The sequence below is a fragment of the Malaclemys terrapin genome, chromosome 3 (genome assembly GCF_027887155.1).
Source record: "Malaclemys terrapin pileata isolate rMalTer1 chromosome 3, rMalTer1.hap1, whole genome shotgun sequence".
Classification (NCBI taxonomy): domain Eukaryota; kingdom Metazoa; phylum Chordata; order Testudines; family Emydidae; genus Malaclemys; species Malaclemys terrapin.
Window position 1 is genome coordinate 196,212,883 of NC_071507.1, and position 27,613 is coordinate 196,240,495.

At 45.1% G+C, this 27,613-nt stretch overlaps 1 protein-coding gene across 7 annotated transcripts in view; it reads right to left on the reverse strand.

Annotated features, from left to right (window-relative positions):
- Positions 1-27,613, reverse strand: part of PKHD1 (PKHD1 ciliary IPT domain containing fibrocystin/polyductin) — a 390,722-nt gene that overhangs the window by 111,877 nt on the left and 251,232 nt on the right. For all 7 annotated transcript variants that reach the window (XM_054023612.1, XM_054023614.1, XM_054023615.1 and 4 more), the window contains one exon: positions 15,446-15,583. In XM_054023612.1, coding sequence (XP_053879587.1) covers positions 15,446-15,583 — 138 coding nt within the window. The remainder of the gene's footprint in view (positions 1-15,445; positions 15,584-27,613) is intronic.

Below are 27,613 nucleotides of genomic sequence, written 5' to 3' on the forward strand. Positions count from 1 at the left end.
ACTCCTCCCTGGTCATTTGTCCAATCTTCCACTCCTTATAAGCCTCTTTTTTGCGTTTAAGATCAGCAAGGATTTCACTGTTTAGCCAAGCTGGTCGCCTGCCATATTTACTATTCTTTCTACACATCGGGATGGTTTGTTCCTGCAACCTCAATAAGGATTCTTTAAAATACAGCCAGCTCTCCTGGACCCCTTTGCCCTTCATGTTATTCTCCCAGGGGATCCTGCCCATCTGTTCCCTGAGGGAGTCAAAGTCTGCTTTTCTGAAGTCCAGGGTCCGTATTCTGCTGCTCTCCTTTCTTCCTTGTGTCAGGATCCTGAACTCGACCATCTCATGGTCACTGCCTCCCAGGTTCCCATCCACTTTTGCTTCCCCTACTAGTTCTTCCCTGTTTGTGAGCAGCAGGTCAAGAAAAGCTTTGCCCCTAGTTGGTTCCTCCAGCACTTGCACCAGGAAATTGTCCCCTACACTTTCCAAAAATTTCCTGGATTGCCTGTGCACCGCTGTATTGCTCTCCCAGCAGATATCAGGGTGATTAAAGTCTCCCATGAGAACCAGGGCCTGTGATCTAGCAACTTCTGCTAGTTGCCAGAAGAAAGCCTCGTCCACCTCATCCCCCTGGTCTGGTGGTCTATAGCAGACTCCAACCACGACATCACCCTTGTTGCTCACACTTCTCAACTTTATCCAGAGACTCTCAGGTTTTTCTGCAGTATCATACCGGAGCTCTGAGCAGTCATACTCCTCTCTTACATACAACGCAACTCCCCCACCTTTTCTGCCCTGCCTGTCCTTCCTGAACAGTTTATATCCATCCATGACAGTACTCCAGTCATGTGAGTTATCCCACCAAGTCTCTGTTATTCCAATCACATCATAGTTCCCTGACTGTGCCAGGACTTCCAGTTCTCCCTGCTTGTTTCCCAGGCTTCTTGCATTTGTGTATAGGCACTTAAGATAACTCAACGATCGTCCCTCTTTCTCAGCATGAGACAGGAGTCCTCCCCTGTTGCGCTCTCCTGCTTGTGCTTCCTCCCAGGATCCCATTTCCCCACTTACCTCAGGGCTTTGGTCTCCTTCCCCCGGTGAACCTAGTTTAAAGCCCTCCTCACTAGGTTAGCCAGCCTGCTGGCGAAGATGCTCTTCCCTCTCTTCGTTAGGTGGAGCCCGTCTCTGCCTAGCACTCCTTCTTCTTGGAACACCATCCCATGGTCGAAGAATCCAAAGCCTTCTCTCCGACACCACCTGCGTAGCCATTCGTTGACTTCCACGATTCGACGGTCTCTACCCCGGCCTTTTCCTTGCACAGGGAGGATGGACGAGAACACCACTTGCGCCTCAAACTCCTTTATCCTTCTTCCCAGAGCCACGTAGTCTGCAGTGATCCGCTCAAGGTCATTCTTGGCAGTATCATTGGTGCCCACGTGGAGAAGCAGGAAGGGGTAGCGATCCGAGGGCTTGATGAGTCTCGGCAGTCTCTCCGTCACATCGTGTATCCTAGCTCCTGGCAAGCAGCAGACCTCTCGGTTTTCCCGGTCAGGGCGGCAGATAGATGACTCAGTCCCCCTGAGGAGGGAGTCCCCGACCACCACCACCCTCCTCCTCCTTTTGGGAGTGGTGGTCGTGGAACCCCCATCCCTAGGACAGTGCATCTTTTGCCTTCCAATCGGTGGAGTCTCCTTCTGCTCCCTTCCCTCAGATGGGCCATCTAGTCCACTCTCCGCATTAGCACCTGTAGAGAGAACATGGAAACGATTCCTCACCTGTATCTCCATTGCTGGTGCATGGACGCTCCTCTTTCTTCTTCTGGAGGTCACATGCTGCCAAACCTCCTCACAATCCTTCTGTCCCTGCTGCGCCTGCTCTGAATCTTCAGAACATTGTGGCCGTAGAAGCATCTCCTGACGTCTGTCCAGGAAATCTTCATTTTCCCTTATGCAACGCAGAGTTGATACTTGTTTCTCCAGCCCTCGAACCTTGTCCTCCAATATGGAGACCAGCTTGCACTTTGTGCAGACAAAGTCGCTTCTGTCCTGCGGAAGAAAGACAAACATGGCACAACCTGTGCAGGTTACAACAGCTGATCGCTCACCTTCCATATCTCCGTCCTCTTAGGAGCTTCCTCAACTGTTGCAGGAACGACTCGGAGAAACCTGCAGATGAAAGCCTCAGTGCGCTCTCCCTAGGCGAACTCCCAGGCAAACTCCCGCTGTTAGCCTCTGCTGTTCGCCGTTGGGGAGAAAAGTGGGGGAGGGATGTTTCAGTGGCCGTTGTGATAATGAAAGAAAGAGAAGAGTATTTATTAGAAGAACTGAATGTTTTGTTTTGTTTTAGAAGATATGCTCTATTTCAAACAGGAGTTAATTCAGGGAAGTCCTACGGCAAGTGTTGTACAGGATGTCAGACTAGATGATCACAATGGTCCCTTGTGACTTTAGAATCCATGAATCTATGAAGAAGGCTGAGTTTAGTGATATATGCCTCAATTAAGCAAACTATATGTGTATCCTTCATCGTATGATATCTCACAGATAGAAGGTAATTGTATGGAACTCCGAAACATGCTGAAGAAGAAGAATGTCTAAGAGGTCTTCTCAGAGATCTTTCCTGTCCCAAGAGCAAAGGAAGCCAGAATGCAGAAGATTCTGGAGGTGAACTGTTAGATAAGTTAGAGGTGAAGAGTGCAGGGTTTTGGTTTTGTGGAACACTGGTCCATCTTCTATAGGGAGAGGGGGCTGAATAGTTTGGAAGACCTCCACCACAGTGAGGACAGACTAGCTAGAGTAGTCAGGAAGGCATTAAACTAATAACAAAAGAGGAGGGCAAAAAAAGGGGAAGATGTGACAGCATCAAAATCGAGATTTTGATAAAATTAATCAAGGAACAAAAGGACACAAAGAGAAGAAATTCTTGAATTGCCTATACACCAATGGTAGAAGCCTGGGTAACAAACAAGGGGAAATGGAATTGCTCATTTATGAGCATAAACTAAATCTAGTTAGTATTATTGAAACCTGGTGGGATGATTCCCATGATTGGAAGGTTAAAATTAATGGTAATACCTATTTAGGAAGGACTGAGTGGACAAAAGGGGAGGGGAAGTGGCACTTTATGTCAAAAATGGCATTACCTGTTTCTGAGTCACTTATAACTTGGAAGACAATCAACTTGAATGCTTATGGATCAAAGTCCAAACAGATAAAGCACAAGATGGGATAGTAGTTGGTGTCTGCTGCATACCTCCAAATTACACTAGGGATCAGAGTAACCGGTGCCTTACGTTTCTATCTATAATGTGTAGGAAAAAGCTATATGATCATGGGGAACTTCAATTTGAGTGACATAAGCTGATAGCCCTCTTTCCATTCCACTGGTATCTTTGGAGGATGTTAGAAGCTACACGAGTTAGATATTTTAAATCAGAAGGTACGGAGAACTCACCTCCAAGAATTTCAAAAAGCTTGTTGAGGAGCTCACTGCACCATTTATGTTGTGGGGAGGGATAGCTCAGTGGTTTGAGCATTAGCCTCCTAAATCCAAGGTTGTAAGTTCACTCCTTGACAGGGCCAGGGTAAAAATCTTTCTGGGGAGTGGTCCTGCTTCGAGCAGGGGGTTGGACTAGATGACCTCCTGAGGTCCCTTCCAACCCTGATATTCTATGTTGCTCTTCAAAAAGTCTTGGAACACTGGGGAAGTTCAAGAAGACTGGGAGACAGCTAATGTAAAAAAAGGTAAATGGGATGACCTAGATAGTTATAGACCCATCAGTCCCATGCAAGATAATGGAGCAGCTGATACAGGACTCAATTAATAAAAAATTAAAGGAAGGTAATAAAATTAATGCCGACCATATGGCTTTATGGAAAATAGATCCTGTCAAACTAACTTACCTTTTTTTTTTTTTTAATGAGGTCACAAGTTTGGTTGATAAAGATAATAGAGTTGATGTAATATACTTAGACTTGGTATCGCATGAGATTTTGAATAAAATACTAGAAAGATATAAAATTAATATGGCTCACCTTAAATGGATTAAACACTGGCTAAATTATAGGTCTCAAAATGTGATGTAAACAGGAAATCATCATCAAAGAGGTATGTTTCTAGTGGGGTCCTGCAAAGACTGGTTCTTGGCCCTATGCTATTTAATATTTTTATTAATGGCCTGGAAGAAAACATAAAATCATCACTGATAAAATTTGCAGATGACACAAAACTTGGGGGAATGGTAAATAATGAAGAGGATCACTGACAAAGAGCAATCTGGATTGTTTCGTATGCTGGGTGTGAGCAAACAACATGCATTTTAATATGGCTAAATGTAAATGTATACGTCTAGAAACAAATGATGTAGGCCATCTTTACAGCATGTGGGACTCTATCCTGGGAAGCAGTGACTCTGAGCAAGATTTGAGGATAGTGATGGATACTTAGGTGAACACGAACGCCCTGTGCAACACAGTGGCCAAAAGGGCTAATGCAAACCTGGGATGCATAACCAGGGGAATCACAAGTAGGAGTAAAGAGGTTATTTTACCTCTGTATTTGGCACTGGTGCAACTGCTGATGGAATACTGTCTCCTGTTTTGGTGTCCATAATTCAAGAAGGATGTTGATAAATTGGAGAGGGTACAGAGAAAATAATTAAGAATGATTAAAAGATTAGAAAATATGCCTTATAGTTATTGATCTCCTTGAGTCTATCTATTTAGCTTAACAAAGAGAAGGTTAAGGGGTGACTTGATTACAGTCTATAGGTACCTACAATGGGAACAAATATTTAATAATGGGCTCTTCAATCTAGCAAAAAAAGATATAACATGCTCCAATGGCTGGCAGCTGAAGCTAGACAAATTGAGACTGGAAATTAGGTGTAAATTTTTAACACTTTACCAAGGGTTGTGGTGATTCTCCATCACTGGCAATTTAAAAATCAAGATTGGATTTAAAAAAAAAAATCTCTAAAAATTATTTTTGGGAAGATGTATGGCTTTTGTTATACAAGAGGTCAGACTAGATAATTACAGTGGTCCCTTCTGGCCTTGGGAGACAGACCAGTCCTCGCCTACAGACAGCCCCCCCAACCTGAAGGAAATACTCACCAGCAACTACACACCACACAACAAAAACACCAACCCAGGAACCAAACCCTGCTACAAACCCCGGTGCCAACTCTGTCCACATATCTATTCAAGGGACACCATCATAGGACCTCACCACATCAGCGACACCATACAGGGCTTGTTCACCTGCACATCTACCAATGTGATATATGCCATCATGTGCCAGCAATGCCCCTCTGCCATGTACATTGGCCAAACCAGACAGTCTCTATGCAAAAGAATAAATGGACACAAATCTGACATCAGGAATCATAACATTCAAAAACCAGTAGGAGAACACTTCAACCTCTCTGGTCACTCAATAACAAACCTAAAAGTGGCAATTCTTCAACAAAAGAACTTCAGAAACAGACTCCAATGTGAAGCTGCAGAAATGGAATTAATCTGCAAACTGGATACCATCAGATTAGGCCTGAATAAAGACTGGGAGTGGTTGGGTCATTACAAAACTTAAATTTAATTTCCCCAGTACTAATTTCTCCCTACTGTTACTCACACCTTCTTGTCAACTGTCTGTAATGGGCCACTCTCTTACCACTTCAAAAGTTATTTTTCCTCCCTTGGTATCCTGTTGTTAATTGATTTATCTCATTAGACTGACCTCAAACGTGGTAAAGCAACCCCCATCCTTTCATGTGTTTATATCTGCTCCTGTATTTTTCACTTCATGCATCCGATGAAGTGGGTTCTAGCCCACAAAAGCTTATGCCCAAATAAATTTGTTAGTCTCTAAGGTGCCACAAGGACTCCTTGTTGTTTTTGCTAACACGGCTACCACTCTGAAACCTTCTGACCTTGGAACTTTAAGAATGTGCTTATGTTCATATTTAGTCATCAAAGCATTTAAGCATGTGCTTAACTTTAACTTCACATTGACTTCACTGTGATTAAGCGTATGCTGAAGTGCTTTGCTGAATTTGATCTATAAATCAGACTTTATCCATGGGTTATGTCCCCATGTTTAAAGTTAGAGGCTCTTGAAAATAGCCTATATACACTAAAACTAAACTGGTACGGTTTGATAATACATGAAGCCCACACATAATACATTGAAACCTCATTAAGAATACTGAGAACACTTACTAGCCCTCTGTATCCCATAGTTACAATGAAATTCCACATCAAGGTCCAAATATGTGAGCTAACAGAGAAAATCTCTGTCTGGGAAGTAGCAAAATATTAGAAGCTGTAAATACTTTAACCAGTTCTATAAAAATGTGTTCTTGAAACCAATTTATGTCCAGCGCTGCCAGATTTATCATGCAAATTAAAATGAAAGAGAATAAACCATGTAGCATGCTTTGTAGTTTATCTCCCATGCAATGCATATCAATTAAGCAAAAAGAGTTTGTGCTACAAAAGCTAAATACATATATAGGCAGTGTTGCCTAGTGATTAGGACCAGGATGACAGAGGTATGTATTTCTACTCCTCCCACTAACTCATTATTATCAAACTTAGCATGACCCCTGGCCAACATTTTTGGCACTTAAGACCTCATTTTCAGAGGTCTTGAGCACTCACAACTCCCATTAGAGATAGAAACAACAAGGAGTCCGGTGGCACCTTAAAGACTAACAGATTTATTTGGGCATAAGCTTTCGTGGGTAAAAAACCTCACTTCTTCAGATGCAGTTTTTTCAGTGAGGTTTTTTTACCCATGAAAGCTTACGCCCAAATAAATCTGTTTGTCTTTAAGATGCCACTGGACTTGTTGTTGTGGATACAGACTAACATGGCTACCCCCTGATATTGGAGAGAGAGGTATGCAGTATCTGTGACCTACCAGTAAAGACATGTGATTCTCATTAAGTTATCTGATGAGTTTATGGGGTTAATTCTTAGCTTATGCCTCTGGTACTTATATAACCCCCATTAGCATAGTATTTGAGCACCTCATGATACCTCAGGGAAGTAGGCAGATACATTCAGATGGGGAACTGTGGCATACAGAAACTAAGTAGCTTCCTCAAGGTCACATAGGATGTCAAAGGCAGAGCTGGGAATTGAACTTGAGTCTCTGAAGTCTTTACTTAGCACTTTTAACCACTGGACCATCCTTTTCCTTCCTCCACCCACATGCTTTCTTTTCAGGTGTAATATTATCATTTCTAAACCACAACCAGTAAAATGCTCTTCCAGGCCAACAGAAAGATGTTAATAGAGCAGAAGAGAGGAAAATGTTCAGAAAATTTTGGAGTGCGATGTTGCTCTTATCTCGTGGTGATAAGTCTGTACAGTAAACCGTATTCCAACTGTGACTTCATTTATTTCACCAAGGGTAGTTTACAGTCTCAGAAGAAAATGGCCTAGCACTAAACAGATACAAGGGAGGAAAAAGTAGGACAATTTGTGCCCTAGAGAAATATACGCAGAGTCCAGTAAAAGAGTTCAGCGTTCCTCTAAAATTAGAGATTAAATCAATTATGCAACACAAAACCGCAGCAGATGTAGAATAAAAATAAATAAATCTGTGCAAAATTAGCCAGCCTGTGATGTTCTTTTCATATTTAAAAATTACAGTTTTGGTGAAATATATACATACGAATGAGAAAGAGAGAAAACTTTGTATCCTAAAGAAACATTCCTCTTTAAGAGCCTTTAAAATAAATAAATGAATTAATTAGCAAATTCAAGGTCCCCTATCAGAGCCAGACTGACATTTCTGGAGATTTAAGTCCTCTATGTATCACCTGAACAGGTGCAGTACAGGAAGCACAATCTTCCTCCACTCTATAGCTAATGCATCTCATACCTTTGCTGGTCCTTCCTCTAGAGCAAGGAAGGAAGTCATTCTTTCATGGTCCAGTCAATCCTTGGCCTCTTTGCTGAGACTACCAATAACTGGTGTGAATACCTTTCCACTAGGAATTGGACCGTGACCAGCGATTCTTTTCAGAAAGGACAGCAGACATACAACATGTAAACTACAACTTTCAGCCACTAAAGATCTAAGCCTAAAGCTTCGTATCCCATTCCTAAACCCCCCAAGTCATCCTTACTTCCTTGTATGATGTTCTCAACCACTCTGAGACCCCACACACCATGTTGGAGCCTTTCGGTTATACCTCACCCATTATGAACTTTTTCTAACCACAACCATACCCCACCAAGTTGGGGATTTATAATTTTTGGTGAGATATTTTTTCCTGGTGATTATACATTTTTTTACCTTTATATATGTTTGGGTGTATGAATTGGTTGGTCAACATAAATTCATTGGAAAAATCCATGTGAATACAACCGAATCTCAGCTTACATTTTTAAAAAAAAAGAAGTACATTTCTAATGGTTGTGGAGAAAAGCTTGAAAGTGTGAACCCTAAATGCGCCAATCCCAGAAGGGATATTTATAAAAGACCCCAAAATGTATGTCTTTAAACAATGATTCTTAAGCCATTCTCATCATTTTTAATGCTATGTGTTGCCAATACTATCACACTTATCAACCCTGCAGGGGTGTTGGGAGGACTGATCTGTTATGTCTGTACAGTGTTCTGAAAGACCGCAGTGTTAAGGATCATTGTAATGATTCACTCACGCGGGCAAGTGTTTGCAGGCTCAGGAGATCATGATTAGCACACATGTGAGAGATGGTGTTAACTGATCAATGGATCCCAGTGAAGGCACATCGTTTCTCTCAAGCACTTTTTGACTAGGGGAATGTCCTCACTACCCAGTTAACCTGCGAGATTGGCACCCAGGTACTGAGCACAGCAAAGCCCTATCTACATTACTGTTTCCTCACTGTTTTTGCATTTGCCCATGTGTGCCTGGGGACATATCCCATGATTCTTTGTGAGGAGATACTCTAAGATTCTTTCCCAATCAGTGGTGGGAGAACTGATCAGTCCTTTGGGGGACTTGCGGGAAGGGCAATGGAGGATTATCGGCTCTCAGGTGATTTTGCTTGGGCCCTCCCTGTAATATGGGCAGGTTCCAGCCCCAGGGAAAGCAGAGCCCCAGTTCTAACCCATCCTCCCCTCTGGGTAAGGTAGCTCAAAGCGCCTCCTAATTCAGGTCAGAGACTTTACTATGGTCGAGCTAAACCCATGTAAAAGCCTGGCTCAAATGTGCAGTAAAGAATCCTTGCTATGGAAAATCTACTTAAAACAGTGCAGGGCTGAGCAGAGAAAAAGCCAGTTGCATTCTCTCTGGGACCTATTTCCAGACTGCAACCTGGACCTTGTTTTGCCTTGTGGCTCCAACGGTACTTTCCATTGTTGTCGCGTTTCAGTGTGATGCTAGCTATGGTTGCTGGCATTGTTTTGTTTTCCATTATCAGGGCCGCCCAGAGGGGGGAGCAAGTGGGGCAGTTTTCCCCAGGCCCCGGGCCCCACAGAGGCCCCGCGAGCCCTGGCCCGGCAGCAGTCAGGGTCTTCGGCAGCATTTCGGTGGCGGGGGGACCTTCAGTGCTGCCGAAGACGCGGAACAACTGAAGGGCCCCCCACCGCCGAAATGCCCCGCGAGCCCTGGCCTGGCGGCGGTCCCAGTCTTCGGCGGCTTTTTGGTGGCGGGGGGCCCTTCAGTTGCTCCGTGTCTTTGGCGGCATTTCAGCGGTGGGGGGCCCTTCGGTGCTGCCAAAGATGTGGAGCGACTGAAGGGTCCCCCGCCACCGAAATGCCACCGAAGACCTGGACCACAGCCGGGTGAGTACAAGCACCGCAGCTCTCCCGCTTTGCCCCAGGCCCCCTGAATCCTCTGGGCGCCCTGTCCATAATAAGCAATTATTTCCCAGAATTGTTGGTGTCTCCCTTTTCTTTGCAGCAATGCTGCACAGCAGTGGTTGTACAAGGAAACCAAGTAACCTCTGGTGTTTAGAACTTTTTGCTTCACATGGGCAAGAAAATGTTGCAGAATTAAGTGTAGTGGCCACACCTGTCAGTCTGGTGTATTATCTGAACCCAAGCCTTCTTGGATTCTATTGGGTCAGCTTTTCCTGAACTCTGGTCCTTGGACACTCAGTCTGCAGAATATTTACTGGTGGTCAACAGAGAGTTGACTTGTCACATAGTGCTGGCTTCTCTTTCTCCTTTTCAGTTGCTTCATCAGGTGTCCAGGCTCTTCACTGTAAAGAAGAGCCCAGAAGCCTGAAAAAAACAGCTGAAAACAGGGAGGAGCCAGACAGCTGCCTCTAGTAGGGGCTGCTGCTACCTAAGAGAAGGAGATAAAACAAATTCAATAAGGACATATGCAAAGTACTCCACTTAGGAAGAGACAATCTATCAGTTGCACACACAGAAAATGGGAAATGACTGCCTAGGAAGAAGTACTGCAGAAAAGGGTCTGGGGATCATAGTAGATCACAAGCTAAATATGAGTCAACAATGTAACACTGTTGCAAAAAACAACAACAAACAAACATCGTTCTGGCATGTATTATCAGGAGTGTTGTAAACAAGACACGAGAAGTAATTCTTCGATCTACTCCACGCTGATTAGGCCTCAACTGGAGTATTGGGGGGAGGAGTGGGAGGCACATTTCAGAAAAGCTGTGGACAAATTAGAGAAAGTCCAGAGAAGAGCAACAAAAATGATTGTAAAGGTCTAGAAAACATGACCTATGAGGGAAGATTGAAAAAAATTGGGTTTGTTTAGTCTGGAGAAGAGAAGACTGAGAGGGGACATGATAACAGTTCTCAAGTACATCAAAGGTTGTTACAAGGAGAAGGGAGAAAAATTGTTCTTAACCTCTGAGCACAGGACAAGAAGCAATGGGCTTAAATTGCAGCAAGGGAGATTTAGGTTGGACATTAGGAAAAACTTCCTAACTGTCAGGGTAGTTAAGCACTGGAATAAAATGCCTAGGGAAGTTGTGGAATCTCCGTCATTGGAGATTTTTAAGGGCAGGTTAGACAAGCACCTGTCAGGGATGGACTAGATAATACTTAGTCCTGCCATGAATGCAGGGAACTGGACTAGATGACCTCTCAAGGTCCATGCCAGTCCTACAATTCTATTAAAAATTTCCTCCATGGACCAGTACCACCAGTGGGACTGGAGCTGCCAGCTGCTAGTGGGAGATGAATATCCTGGGGAACATAAAAGAAGGAAATGAGATGGCCAGGCAGTGTGCCCAGGAGGAAAGGAACTAAGTGATGGGGGAAAGCAAGGAGTAAAAGCGAAGGAAGGGGGGAGATGAACTACAGAACGGCAGCAGATCGTGTTATTAGCTTTTTTTTTTTCTTTTTCAAAAGGGACAAAATATTCATCATGTTAACATGAGTTAGAAATGCATTAAATAGTTTCTTACTATTTCTTCTTTATGTAAGCAGCTGCCCTAGTTACCACAAGGATTACATGACTGCACGTGGGCTGGGAAGTGGGATCATGAGACAATCTCTCATGGTCTACACTACAGAGAAGTTTGAGCACTTCAAGACTGCCTATGCAGTAGAGCTGAGTCATGCATCCCTCAGATGTCCTGACTACACCCCGGAGGCTGGGTGCTAATCAGCTATACCACATAGTCTGACATGTCTTATTGCCTAATCATCCCATGAGCCTTTGCCAAGTGCCAATTGGGAAGACAATAAAGAGGGATATTACTCTATTTGATTTTTTCCAATTATATAAATAATATGGAAGCTGGTGCATTACGGCTTTCACAACAAAAGCAACAGAGACTTCAGAAATGTCTGGTGCTTCATCTTCAGACAGTCAAGTCATGAGTTAATAATGACCTTCGGCATCTTGCCCAGAGTGAAAGACAAGACTGACAAGCAGACATCACTAGAGCCAAGACAATATGTGACAAGTCTGAGACTAAAAAAGTCTATCTGGGTAATTATTCAGTGAGTGGTGTTGCCCTGTTTTACTCTGGTGTGACAGGCAAAACCAGATAGTCTGCCATTAATGAACGGCTGAGTACTACAGAGTTCAAAAAGGATTTCAATGGGCCCATCGTGAAGAAAATAACTTCAGCATTTTGGTGCTTCCTTATCAGAGATGTATGAAACCTGATGGCTTTGCTCAGCAATGGAATTCACAATTTTTTTCAGTTTCATTCCACTGAGATTTGAACCTCAATCCTGAGTTTGGGGTCAAAATGAACTCAGTAATCCCAAAGTGAAACCTAGCAGAAACTGCTGAGAAGTTGAGGCCAACATTTCTGAGCGTCTCCTTCTGACACTGACTAGCTAGTGCCATTTGCAAGTCACCTCACTTCGCTGAGCCTCAATTCCCCCAGCTTCAAACTAGGAATGATGATAATTTCCTACTTCATTCCACATGGAGGCTGTAAGGTGTAACTAAACAATGCTTCTAAAGTATGATTGTAAACATCATTGAACCAGGAAATCCAGAGCTACAGGTTTATCTAAGCCCAACAGCTGGGAGCTGTAACAGATTGTATCCCCCATGAATCATGTACAGAGGGGACTCATAGCACACACTGACCAGTGGATTACACTGTACATAAATGCAAAATTTTAGTAAGGCCCATCAGAGATGTCTCAGGAGTTCTGTGCTGTTAACCCTGACATGCATCTCTTTGCACCGTGTAGCCTCTAGGGGGCACAGACTCATCAAAATTCACATCCCTGTTTTGTTTCAAGCTAAAGTTTTGCCATAATTTTTGGAATATCATTGAAGTTTCAGAAACTCTGAAATCTTCCTTTTTTTCTTGCAAAGAATATTTCTCCTACCTCTAGTCCTACTCTCACTCCTGTGCTTTAATCAACCTTCTCCCAAATAAAAGAACCAGTGTGCTAATATATATTTTAAAAAAATAATATATGGAGATATACCTATCTCATAGAACCAGAAGGGACCTTGAAAGATCATTGAGTCTAGTCCCCTGCCTTCACTAGCAAGACAAAGTACTGTTGCTGAGAGGTTCCCCCCGATCCCTAAATGGCCCCCTCAAGGATTGAGCTCACAACCCTAGGTTTCGCAGGCCAACGCTCAAACCTCTGAGCTACCTCTCCCCCATACAGCAAAGTTAAACTAAGTTTTACTTATAGACTACAGAATTATGATCCTGAGGTTAAATATGCCAGACTGAGAACTAGGAAATTTGAGTCTGAGGTCCTATTCCTGCCTCTGCCCTAGAATGTGTGTACGGCCTGGGCAAGTCATGTAGCCACTCTGGGTATGTCTACACCCAGCTGACCTGGGCTTGCAGGGCTCAGGATAAGGGGCTGTTTAATTGTGGTGTAGACATTCAGGCGTGGGATGGAGCCCTGGCTCTAGGACCCTGCGAAGTGGGGATCCGAATGTCTACACTGCAATTAAACAACTCCGCGAGCCTGAGCCCCTCGAGCCCGAATCTGCTGGCCCAGGCCAGTCGCAGGTGTCTAACTGCAGCATAGACATACCCTCTGTGCATCAGCTTCCCTATCTGTAAAACAGAGTCAATGATATTTAGTCAGTAATGGCTGAACTGGAAGCAGGACACTGAGAAGTTACATTGGAGAGAGCGTGTTGGTATGTGGATCAGATGGTGTCAATCTCAGAGCCTACTTAGGCATCACTCAATGCTGATGTCCACATCTATTAACTTTGTTTACTAAACTGTCTCATTATCTGTTTTGTGTCAGGATTTCTTTAGGGTGTGGTGGAATAGGACAGATGGGCTGAAAAACCTTCCTTTGGGCATGGAATACACACGATTGGACAGATGGGCTCCAAGAAGCTGCCTTCAGGCCTGGAACACGTGGGAAGAGAAAGCGGGGGCGGGGGGAGGGGTATCCTCTCCCGTTTTTACAGCCAAGTGTAAAAGCCAATAGAGAATGCTGTGGGCAAAGTGAAGAATTTGTATCCAGCTACCCCCTTTATAGCAGAAACTGGAACAGGAAACCGTCTCCAGAAGATGCTGTCCAAAGAATCTACAGGTGTAGCTAGCTACCTGTTTGGCTATCAATGCCAGCATTACTCCATGGCTATATGCTTAAGGGGGGGTTATGTAGCAATGAAGCACATCAATATGTCTAAATAAGTGTTTTTAGGCAGCAGAGCACACTTATTTTCCTAATATATACATTTAAACTGCAAAAAAGGTGGGAACAATAAACTGTTAAGAATATGTAAAGGTACACTGACCTCCATTGTTATCTGTAAAGACTTTTTTCAAAGCAAAACTCAAGGCAATACAATATCTCTTTTGCTAAAGCTGTATTAACTAGCCAGTCCCCTGAGATTAACAACAAAGAAATCCCAGGGTGGACTTCGCAGGAATGTGATTCTCAAATAAATTATTGTTTTAAAGTTCATAAAACCAATCTTGAGAAAGGTCAGGGAGTGACCAACACACTGATCTGAGCATCCAAAGGATTCCTGTAAGTAAATAAAATTCACGGCTTTATGCAGCTTCATGTTTGAAGAGAATTATGGGAGTAATTAGTTTTCTGGGGAAAGGCATTGGTTTCTTCATTGTGAATAGTAGGTAACAGACTCAGTGACATTGAGGACACTTTTGGCATAAGAACTAGCACTCTATGCTATATTACCCAAGAGTCCCTGACATCTCTCTATTCTGAGGTATTGGCAGAACATGCCATCTAGGCCAGTTTTATGTCAGATCAGGATTTCTATGCCTTGGGGTAATACTTAGTTGCCTTCTTGAGTTCTTGAGTAGGTGTTAAAGGCCCACCATGCCACTTACTTAAGTGCTATTGACTTCAACTTTAAGCACACAATGTTAGGGACTGCTCCCACATCCAGGATGACTCAGTCTCTGCCCTGAAGCACTTGCAATCCAAGAAAACAAGTGCCATATGAAGTGCAGAAAGAACTGGAGTACTTGTGGCACCTTAGAGACTAACAAATTTATTAGAGCATAAGCTTTCATGGACTACAGCCCACTTCTTCGGATGCATCCAAAGAAGTGGGCTGTAGTCCACGAAAGTTTATGCTCTAATAAATTTGCTAGTCTCTAAGGTGCCACAAGTACTCCTGTTCTTTTTGCGGATACAGACTAACACGGCTGCTACTCTGAAACCTGTCAATATGAAGTGCAGGGAGACAGATACAATCCACATGCATGGGGTTTATACACATTGAGTAAAATCCTGGCCCCAATGAAATCAATGGGAGTTTTACCATTGACTTCAATGGGACCAGCTTTTCACTACTTATGTACATTTAATTCTTAAGTATGCATTAGCTGTATTAGATTATCTCCTCACCCTACCCATTCTAAACTGGCCTTTTTCTTGTATGAATTACAAAAGAAGCAATGACCTGTTTGATTATCAAGCCTAGCATCACCATGAATGATCTCATAGTATTAGTTGTTCATTCTTGTTAGTTTGTTTTTTAATCAACAAATAAAACGAAATCCTAGCTTCAAGAACATCCTCTGGTCATTATTTCTCTCTTACCCACTTTCAATTCACCACCTGCAACCACTATACAGGTGGCACTAAGGACATTGCTGGAGTTGACTGGGAATTCCAGAGTCCCCAGTATATAGAGACCTCTCAGAGGAGGAAGAGTTGTATCCACCAGGATGGTCCTGTCTGGAAAAAAAGCAGAGAAAGAAAGAGAGAGCAATGTCAATATACCGACACTGTGATATGAAGATGGAAAATGAGGGTAAAGCTCTAGAGATCATGGCCACTTAAGCATGTGCTTAACTTTAAATTTTGTTTGACAAATTCAAACTGGAAATAAGGTGTAAATTTTGAATATCGAAAGTAATTAATTATTGGAACAACTTACCATGGGTCATGATGTTCTGCACCACTGGCCATTTTTTAAATAAGAGATTGGATATTTTTGTAAAAGATATCCTTTAGGAGAAGTTCTATGGCCTTTGTTATACAGGAGGTCTGACTAGATGATCACAGTGGTCCCTTCTGCCTATGAACCTACGAATCTACTTAGATTGTAAACATTCTTTGGCTGTAATGGTCTGTTCGTTCTGCGTTTGTACAGCGCCTACCACAATGAGGTCCCTGCATGGCAATACAAATAATAAATAACAACAACATAGAATCATAGAATATCTGGGTTAGAAGGGACCTCAGGAGGTCATCTAGTCCAACCCCCTGCTCAAAGCAGGACCAATCCCCAACTAAATCATCCCAGCCAGGGCTTTGTCAAGCCTGACCTTAAAAACCTCTAAAAAAGGAGATTCCACCACCTCCCTAGGTAACCCATTCCAGTGTTTCACCACCCTCCTAGTGAAAAAGTTTTTCCTAATATCCAACCTAAACCTCCCCCACTGCAACTTGAGACCATTACTCCTTGTTCTGTCATGCTTAAGTCCTATTGACTTCAACTTTAAGCACAGTCTTAAATCATCCCTGTTCAACAAAATACTTAAGCATATACTTAAGTCCGACGGACTTGAATTAAATTTAAGCACGTGCTAATGGGTTTGTGGAATCTGCTTCTATGTTAAATCTAACTGTGTAAGTGATACTTAATCATTCAGTTCAGTAAAGCAAATTTTGAAACAGAGGCTAAAAACCACCCGCATCACTTTTTTATTACACCCAAGAAAATATGAATCAATACAATGAAACAGTAGAACAACATTCAAACACGTCTCACGTGGCAGACGTATGTTGGAATTTACCCACCTTGCTGACACAGGCAATCAGTAATTAACAGTGGGATTTTCAGAAGTGTTCAGCACTCGCCTAATGCTGTTGCCATTGAAGTTAATGGAAGTTTTGGTACTGAGTCCAGTAAGAGCAGATAAAGTAACAGTAGAGAGGCAGTGTGTTCCACTATAGGGCACTGCGCTTGGACTCAGGAGACCCATAGTCTATCACTTGCTCTGCCGCTGGTCTCCTGTGTAATCCTGTTTTTCCTCCTCCACTGGGTTGTGTCTCACTGCAGCAGATGAAAGATTTGACAGTCATTTCACCCCTCCCTCTGCTTGTCAGTGTCAACTTTCTGAGACCAGGACTGTCTCTTATTCTGTGTTTGTACATCGCATAACACAAGTCTTGGGTGGGGTTTTTAGGTGCTACTGTAATAATAAGGAACACTTCTGAATATCCCACCATAGTCCAATTTCTTTATAAAGATGCCAGCAGATAACGGTGCAGCATTTATGTACCACTAAAGCATTCAAAGTAGGGAGTCATCTTCTTATGTGGCATCTCCATTACTGGAGTATTGCAACCATGGTATCCCATTCTGTATGATCCTCTGCTAATCTCTTTGTGGATGAATAATCCTTTTTGATCCCGCCCAGGATAACACAGCATCCCTCATCCATCCATTTTCTTCCTCATGACCTTCTGCCATCAACTTTCCCTTCCAGTCCCTGTAAACATATTGAACCCCTTAAAATGTGCCCAGCACATCTAACCTTTCTTTTGATAATATCTCTGACTAGTGTTTGCTGGGTTCCAATAATCTCCACTACTTTTTCACTGGTTGCGCTGTGTATCCATCATATACGGCAATCAGAGGGACTTAAAACGTGCGCAAGTCTTGCACTAGCCCACAGCACAGAGCTGAATTTCATCCTCAAGGCCTGACCTAATTCCCCTTAATGTCAATGGGAGTCTTTCAGTAGACTTTAGAGAAAGTTGGTTCAGGGCCTTTAATTGTGGTTTTCAGCAATTGGTTTCTGGATGTGACATAGGTGTGACATAGGCGCCGAGTCCACAATGTGCAGGAAGCGCTGGGAAGGGAGGGGGAGGAGCAGGGATTGGGCCCTTGGGGAGGGGGCGGAAAGAGGAGGAGTGGGAGTGGGGCCGTGGGGAAAGGGATGGAGTGGAGCAGGGGCGGGAGGAGGCGGGCCAGGTATGGGAGTTTGGGGGAAGGAGTAGAGTTGGGGCAGGGCCTGGGGATGAGCGGGCGTTGAGCATCCTCTGAGAAAATTAGAAGCTGGCGCCTGTGGTGCAACATGCTGTGGTGAGCAGTTATCTCTGCATCAGGGGACACTCCTGGACAAATGAAAATGCTTTCTCAACAGAGGGCTCCATGAAAATGTTGGTGTTCTGTACCACTAAGATGCTCCAGCAGGCAATGACAGGGTAACCAGTCCTCAGGGAAGTCTCATTGCTTCCAATAATTAGAGATCGGCTTAAGCCTTTAGCATAGAGGTTTATTAACCCTTTCAAAAATGCTGTGGGTTTTTTTAGGATACTCTTGTTATTCATAGGGATATGTCTAATCTATATTTGAATCCTGCTAAACTCTTGGTCTCAATAATATATTGTGGCAATGAGTTCCACAAGCTAATTGTGTGTCACATGAAAAAGGGCTAAATGGACATTACTTTTTTCTCCTCAACTGTGGTGTCTCTCACTAAAAGAGATGAAAGGCTTTATATTTTTCAAGGCAACACTAATTTTATTGGTTTTCATTATATTTGCAAAATGCCCAGAGGTATCTACTCTGTCTTTATTCAGGTAAATTCTGACATTTCCTAACTTTTGTGGGTTTGACTTTACAACCTTAATGTTCTTTAAATGTAGGGTTTTTTTGCTTTTTTTTTCTAATTTAAAACAAACTGAAATAAAAAATTCAGTCATGTGGACCCATACTGATCCCAACTTGGGTCGTGAGCAGAGCTCAGACCTTGAGACCCACAACAAATTGTCTATAAATTGAGCCAATGGAGTAACTAGTAGTAGTAGTAAGCTGCTATCCTGCATGTGAACCAGCCACTAGACGAGTGTGAGATACACACTTTGAGTGTTTCACAGCAACTTGCTGACAACAGAGAACGGTGAGACTCAGGGTTCCTGGATCCAATTCCAGGTTCTGGAGGGGAGCGTTCTGTAATGGTTGCAATCTCCTGTAACACTGGGCCCCAAAGCCTGACCCCATCTTTCTCTCCTCCTATGCACTCACCAGCTCCTGACTCCTCCCTGCTACTACACAACCCCCAATCCACTGAATCTTGACCCACGCCCTTGTATTCCTATCTACCCCTCTAGTTACTGCCTCTACTTGCCCTCCACTCCCATTCCACCTCCTCACCCCTCCCCCTCTGCTCCCATCCAATATTCACCCCACCCCAGCTCCTGACCCCTCCCCCTCTGCTCCCATCCAACTTCCACCCCACATCACCTCCTGACTCCTCCGCCCTCCGCTCCCATCCAACCTCCACCCCACATCATAGAATCATAGAATATCAGGGTTGGAAGAGCCCTCAGGAGATCATTTAGTCCAACCACTTGCTCAAAGCAGGACCAATCCCCAACTAAATCATCCCAGCCAGGGACCGACCCACCCTTGGAGCACTCCGCTTGATACCAGCTGCCAGCTAGGCATGGAGCCATTGATCACTATCCGTTGAGCCCAACGATCTAGACAGCTTTCTATCCACCTTATAGTCCATTCATCCAGCCCATACTACTTTAACTTGCTGGCAAGCTGACATCACATCCTGACTCCTCCCCCCTCTGCTCTTGTCCAACCTCCACCCCACCCCAGCTCCTCCCCATCCTCCTCTGCTTCTGTCCAACCTCCACTCCACCCCAGCTCCTAACCCCGTTCCTCTGCTCGCATCGAACCTCCACTCCACCACAGATCCTGACCCCTGTCTCTCTGCTTCCTTCCATCTTCCACCCCACCCCAGTTCCTTCCCATTCCACTCTGCTTCCATCAAACTCCCACCCTCCTCCTGGCCTCTCCCCCTCTGCTCCAATCTGACCTCCACCCAATCCCAGCTCAACTCCTGCCCCCTCAGCTTCCATCCAACCCCCACCCCAGCTCCTGACCCCACCCCCTCTGCTCCTGTATCCCCCCAACCTTCTGATTTCCTTCCCCCTCTTTTTTCCTCATTCCCACCCTCTATTCCCACCCTTCAGTCCCCACAGTCACATCCTGTTGTTTCCTCCTTGCTGCCTGGGCATTAGCAGGAAGAGCCTTGAGAAGGCAGGGGAGGCAGTCTCTGTGCTCTCAGTTCCTGTGCCTGCAACCACAGCAGCCCTTCGCTGCCCGGCCGAGCGATTGCACCAAAAGTCATGTTCAGTCCCCGGGCTGGAGCATGCTCATCCCCGGGCTGGAGCATGCTCATCACGGATGAAATCGTCAGTGAATTTAGCTGCCAAACTGGAATAAGTCTCTACTGAGCTTGTGAGCAGATGCTCACAACTTGGGAAAATTTGGGAAAATTTTAACTGGGATGGCAAAACAACTGTGTTCAAGGCCCTTTATATGAGGGACAGAGTCCTGTTCCCTGAAGAGCTAACTGTTATAATCAGTAGGAAAAAAAACAATACAGCGTGAAACAAGGCAGAGGGAAGAGAATAAGGGGGAGATATTGTTAAAATGATATTGTGGGAAAGGCTTGTATTAGGAAATCACTGCTCAAGAATATGATAAAATGCTGCAGTTGACAAAGGCCGTAAGTATATTCATCAAACATAGAGTGAAACATTTTTACAAGAAGAAGAAAGAGTGCTTCTAGGCATAACATTTATATGTCAAGTTTAAGCTGGAACAGATATTTTTTGCTGAGTTGCACATCCTTAGAAATAAGGGCTTAGAAATGAAACACGGATTGCTCTGTAACTAGAGCGTCATGCATGTGACCCTAGAATAATAATAGGAGGGAGAAATTCTGACCCGCCGAGACACCTATGCAGACCTGATGTGGTTTCACGGCTGCAACAGAGGGCAAAATTGGTGCATGTTCAGTGGATGTGTAAGGAGACAGAACTATATTCTGCAGAAACAGCAGGGGGCTCCATTGTAGAGTTAATCTCCTTCCACACTTGAGGAGAAAAAGGAACTGATGGGTAGAAGACGGTTACCACATGTGATATATTCCTTGTGGCACATACTAACTGCCTCATGCAAGCAGCTCTGCAGATTACACAGTGAGGTGACTAGTCCGTGCCTAAGATCAGCGACTTTAGGTCAGACGGCTCAACGAAATTTATCTCCAGACAAAGGAAAAACTGTATTTGTTTTCTCCCTTCCCCCAAGAAATTCACATCGCCACAAGCAACTGCATTAAGAAAATAATTCAAATCTAAGAAGGCTACCTTTCATTTTATGTGTACTTCCTGAAGACAAAATCTCACAGCCTTAATGTTTGGGCATACAACGCTGAGAATTCACTAATGACTCCAGCAATGACATAAAATGCCTTTGATCAACCCCATTGCTATATAAAACACCATAGCATGCCATTGAATGGAAATCAGGCACAACAGACAAGCTATTATATGAGAGACAGTACTCCAGCATTCATCTCTTCAAACAGAAAAAGTTCAAAGAAAATCAAAATCAGAAAATGAATAACAGAGTGGATTCCACCACTAAAAAAAGAAAAAAGAAAAAAAGGCCAGGGGCTACATGATATCACATTTAGACCTTTCAAACCAACATTCCATTGCCCAGAATTATAATACGTTCTACTTCCACCCAATATGCAATGTGTCAGGAGTGTGTCATACTGAAAAACTATCAACCAAAGCACTGGAAATCTGAGCATTTGAAGAGCTAATGCATTCCATGATCTAGCCTGGAATGAAGACGGCTGCTGTTTGCTGATGGAATGGTATGAATCAACTCACCATTCATGCTTTCCAAAGTTGTGCAATTAGTTTTTAAATGTGGGAGTCCCAATTTAGGCAATGAACCTGATTTGCAAGCCTTATTCATGTGATTAGTCCTTATGTGATGGCCACTATCTTGGCTAAAACACCGGAGACTGAACCAGAGAACTCCAGAGGTAAAATAATGAGCTGATACAACTCAAGCCAATCTATTTACTTAGCCTCAATCACCACAGCAACTCATAATCATTAATGGACTTGATTTCACAACACTCCTGTGACAAAGGGAAGCGCTACTATCCACATTGGGAATGGAGGCACAGGGAGCCTAAGCAACTTGCCCTAGGCTACACAGAAAGTCAATGGTGGAACAAGCAATTGAACCCAGGTTTTCTAAGACCAAGGCCTGGTCTACACTACGAGTTTAGGTCGAATTTAGCAGCGTTAAATCGAATTAAGCCTGGACATGTCCACACGACGAAGCCCTTTTTTTTGACTTAAAGGGCCCTTTAAACCGGTTTCTTTACTCCACCTTCGACGAGGGGATTAGCACTGAAATCGGCCTTTGCGGGTCGGATTTGGGGTAGTGTGGACGGAATTCGACGTTATTGGCCTCCGGGAGCTATCCCACAGTGCTTCATTGTGACCGCTCTGGACAGCACTCTCAACTCAGATGCACTGACCAGGTAGACAGGAAAAGCCCCGCGAACTTTTGAATTTCATTTCCTGTTTGCCCAGTGTGGAGAGCACAGGTGACCACGCAGAGCTCATCAGCACAGGTAACCGTGATGGAGTCCCAGGATCGCAAAAGAGCTCCATCATGGACAGAACGGGAGGTATGGTATCTGCTCGCCATATGGGGAGATGAATCAGTGCTAGCTGAACTCCGTAGCAGTAAACGAAATGGCAAAATATTAGAAAAAGTCTCAAAGGCCATGAAGGACAGAGGCCATAACAGGGACGCACAGCAGTGCCGCGTGAAAATTAAGGAGCTAAGGCAAGCCTATGACAAAGCCAGAGAGGCAAACGGAAGGTCCGGGGCAGAGCCACAAACATGCCGCTTCTACGCGGAGCTGCATGCCGTGCTAGGGGGTGCAGCCACCACTACCCCAACTGTGTGCTTTGACTCCATCAATGGAGAATCATGCAACAGGGAACCAGGTTCGGGGTACGAGGAAGATGATGATGAAGACAATGAAGATAGTTCACAGCAAGGAAGCGGAGAAACCAACAGCCAGGATATGTTTATCACTCTGGACCTGGAACCAGTAACCCCCGAACTCACCCAAGGCGTGCTCCCAGATCCTGAGGTCACACAAGGGACCTCTGGTGAGTGTACCTTTGTAAATATTACACATGGTTTAAAAGCAAGCGTGTTTAATGATTAATGATTCATTTGCCCTGGCAATCGCGGCCAGTACAGCTACTGGAAAAGTCTGTTAACGTGTATGGGGATGGAGCGGAAATCCTCCAGGGACATCTCCAGAAAGCTCTCCTTCATGTACTCCCAAAGCCTTTGCAAAAGGTTTCTGGGGAGGGCTGCCTTATCCCGTTCGCCATGGTAGGACACTTTACCACGCCAGGCCAGTAGCACGTAGTCTGGAATCATTGCATAACAAAGCATGGCAGCGTATGGTCCTGGTGTTTGCTGGCATGCAGACAATATCCATTCCTTACCTCTCTTTGTTATCCTCAGGAGAGCGATATCATTCACGGTCACCTGGTTGAAATGGGGTGATTTTATTAAGGGGACATTCAGAGGTGCCCGTTCCTGCTCGGCTGAACAGAAATGTTCCCCGCTGTTAGCCATGCAGTGGGGGGGAGAGGTGAAGTGATCATCTCAGAGAATTGGGTGTGTGTGTGGTGGTGGGGTAGTTGGGTTTGTACTGCATGTTAACCCGGAAACCGCAGCCCCTCCTTTTACATTGCAAACCCATTTTAAATGGCCAACCCAACGGGTGCTTGGTATGGGAAATGAGGGCGCTACTGTTTGAAACCATTCCCACATGTTATGAAAGTTAAAAAAGCCAAAAGACTGTGGCTTACCATGGCTGCACGCAAGCCGAATTCTGTTGCCTGGCACTGCTGGAGTGATCTCTCACACCAAACCGGCAGGCCCTCAATATAAGAGGAAAAATGCGACCTTGTAACGAAAGCACATGTGCTGTGTAATGTGAACAGCAAAATGTAACGTGAAAGAGTGTACCCATTGTTCTCTGAAATGTGTCTTTTTTAACCACCTCTCCCTTCTCCTCCACCAGCTGCAAATGTTTCTCCTTCACAGAGACTAGTGAAGATTAGAAGAAGAAAACGGCAGACTCGGGATGATATGTTCTCGGAGCTCCAGATGTCCTCCCACGCTGACAGAGCACAGCAGAATGCATGGAGGCAGTCAATGTCAGAGTGCAAAAAAGCACAATATGAACGAGCGGAGAGGTGGCGGGCTGAATCGCGGGCTGAAGAGAGCAAGTGGCGGGCTGAAGAGGATAGGTGGCATCAGCTTGCTGACAGAAGGCAAGAGTCGATGCTCCAGCTGCTGGAGCATCAAACTGAAATGCTCCAGCGTATGGTTGAGCTGCAGGAAAGGCAGCAGGAGCAGAGACCGCCGCTACAGCCCCTGTGTAACCAACATCCCTCCTCCCCAAGTTCCATAGCCTCCTCACCCAGATGCCCAAGAACGCAGTGGGGGGGCCTCCGGCCACCCAACCACTCCACCCCAGATGATTGCCCAAGCATCAGAAGGCTGGCCTTCAATAAGTGTTAAAGTTTTAAACTGCAGTGTGTCCTTTTCCTTCCCTCCTCCCCCACCCCTCCTGGGCTACCTTGGCAGTTATCCCCCTAATTGTGTGATGAATTAATAAAGAATGCATGAATGTGAAGTAACAATGACTTTATTGCCTCCGCAAGAGGTGCTCGAAGGGGGGAGGGGAGGGTGATTAGTTTACAGGGAAGTAGAGTAAACCTGGGTGTGAGGGAAGGGTTCATCAAGGAGAAACAAACAGAAGTTTCACACCATAGCTGGGCCAGTCACAAAACTGGTTTTCAAAGCTTCTCTGATGCGCACCGTGCCCTGCTGCACTCTTCTAATTGCCCTGGTGTCTGGCTGCGCGTAATCAGCGGCCAGGCGATTTGCCTCAACTTCCCACCCCACCATAAATGTCTCCCCCTTACTCTCACAGATATAGTGGAGCGCATAGCAAGCAGCAATAACAATTGGAATATTGGCTTCGCTGAGGTCTATCCGAGTCAGTAAACTGTCCCAGTGCGCTTTTAAACGTCCAAATGCACATTCTACCACCATTCGGCACTTGCTCAGCCTATAGTTGAACAGGTCCTGACTACTATCCAGGCTGTCTGTGTACGGCTTCATGAGCCATGGCATTAAGGGGTAGGCTGGGTCCCCAAGGATAACGATAGGCATTTCAACATCCCCAACGGTTATTTTCTGGTCCGGGAAGAAAGTCCCTTCCTCCAGCTTTTGAAACAGACCAGAGTTCCTGAAGACGCAAGCATCATGTACCTTTCCCAGCCATCCCACGTTGATGTTAGTGAAACGTCCCTTGTGATCCACCAGGGCTTGCAGCAGCATTGAAAAGTACTCCTTGCGGTTTATGTACTCGGTGGCTTGGTGCTCCGGTGACAAGATAGGAATATGGGTTCCGTCTATTGCCCCACCACAGTTTGGGAATCCCATTGCAGCAAAGCCATCCACTATGACCTGCACGTTTCCCAGAGTCACTACCCTTGATATCAGCAGGTCTTTGATTGTGTTGGCTACTTGGATCACAGCAACCCCCACAGTAGATTTGCTCACTACAAATTGATTCCCGACTGACCGGTAGCTGTCTGGCGTTGCAAGCTTCCACAGGGCTATCGCCACTCGCTTCTCAACTGTGAGGGCTGCTCTCATCCTGGTATTCTGGTGCTTCAGGGCAGGGGAAAGCAAGTCACAAAGTTCCATGAAAGTGCCCTTATGCATGCGAAAGTTTCGCAGCCACTGGGAATCATCCCACACCTGCAACACGAATCGGTCCCACCAGTCTGTGTTTGTTTCCCGGGCCCAGAATCGGCATTCCACGGCATGAACCTGCCCCAGTAACACCATGATTTGCACATTGCTGGGGCCTGTACTTGTGAGAGGTCTATGTCCATGTCAATTTCCTCATCACTCTCGTCGCCGCACTGCAATCGTTGCAATCTCCTCCTAGCCTGGTTTTGCTTTGGCATGTTCTGGCTCTGCATATACTCCAAGACAATGCGCGTGGTGTTCATAGTGCTCATAATTGCCGCGGTGATCTGAGCGGGCTCCATGATCCCAGTGCTATGGCGTCTGGGCTGAAAAAAGGTGCGAAACTATTGTCTGACGGAGGGAGGGAGGGGCGAGTGACGACATGGCTTACAGGGAATTAAAATCAACAAAGGTGTCTGTGCATCAGGGAGAAACACAAACAACTGTCACACAGAATGGCCCCCCCAAAGATTGAACTCAAAACCCTGGGTTTAGCAGGCCGTTGATTTCACAGAGGGAGGGGGAAGCAAATGAATATAGAACAAATCTGGTCCATCTATTTTTTACATCTGAGGCTGGCAGCAGATGGTGCAGCATGACTGATAGCCATCGGCATCTTCTGGGTGCTTGGCAGAAGATGCTGTATTACGACTGCTAGTCATCATTGTCAAGACGGTTCAATAGGACTGCCGGCAGGACTGAGTCTCCAGGAGACAAAACATGTCTGCCCAGGAGGAGTACGACAACGACGGATACCAGTCGTAATACACCATCCACTGCCAAAAGGCAAGGAGCTGCTGCTGTATAGCAATGCATCCCCATATCTGCCAGCACCCAGATGACATATGGTGATGGTGAGCTGAGCTGAGCGGGCTCCATGCTTGCCATGATACGTTGTCTGCACAGGTAACCCAGGTAAAAAGGCGCGAATCGATTGTCTGCCGGAGGGGGAGGGGCCTCACAACATGTACCCAGAATCCCCCGCGACACTGTTTTTGCATCATCAGGCATTGGGATCTCAACCCAGAATTCCAATGGGCCGTGGAGACTGCGGGAACTGTGGGATCGCTACCCACAGTGCAACGCTCTGGAAGTCGACGCTAGCCTTGGTACTGTGGACGCGGTCCGCCAACTTAATGCACTTAGAGCATTTTATGTGGGGACACACACAATCAACTGTATAAAACCAATTTCTATAAAACCAGGTTCTATAAATTCGACCTAATTTCATAGTGTAGACATATCCCTAAGTTAGCATCCTAACCACTAGACCATCTTTCCTCTCATGCCAAAGCACTCCCTCTGGGACTGTAACAGCCTCATGTCCTCTGTGGCTCGGGCATAGAAGGGGACCCATAACACACACCCTCGCCAGCGAGCTACCCTTTCATTAGTAGTCCCACTAAAGTTATCATTACTGGTGAAATCCACACTATGCAGGCATTTTGGATGATCAGTAAAGGTTGTCTCTCTTCTAGCCTGGAGCTCATTTATATCCTTTTGGACTAAAACCAAAGAATGGCTCTCATGGGGGACTTCAATCACCCTGACATCTGCTAGGAGAACAATATAGCAATGCACAGCCAATCCAGGAAGTTTTTGGAGAGTGCTGGGGACAACTTCCTGGTGCAAGTGCTGGAGGAACCAACTAGGTGCTGTGCTCCTCTTGACCTGCTGCTCACAAATAGGGAGGAATTTGTAGGGGAAGTAGAAGTGGGTGGCAACCTGGGCATCAGTGACCATGAGATGGTCGAGTTCAGGATCCTGACAAAAGGAAGAAAGGAGAGCAGCAGAATACAGACCCTGGACTTCAGAAAAGCAGACTTTGACTCCCTCAGGGCACTGATGGGCAGGGTCCCCTGGGAGGCTAATATGAGGGGGAAAGGAGTCCAGGAGAGCTGGCTATATTTTAAAGACACCTTATTGAGGGTGCAGGAACAAATCATCCCAGTGTGCAGAAAAAATAGCAAATATGGCAGGCGACCAGCTTGGCTTAACAGTGAAATCTTCAGTTAACACAAAAAGGGAGCTTACAAGAAATGGAAACTTGGACAGAT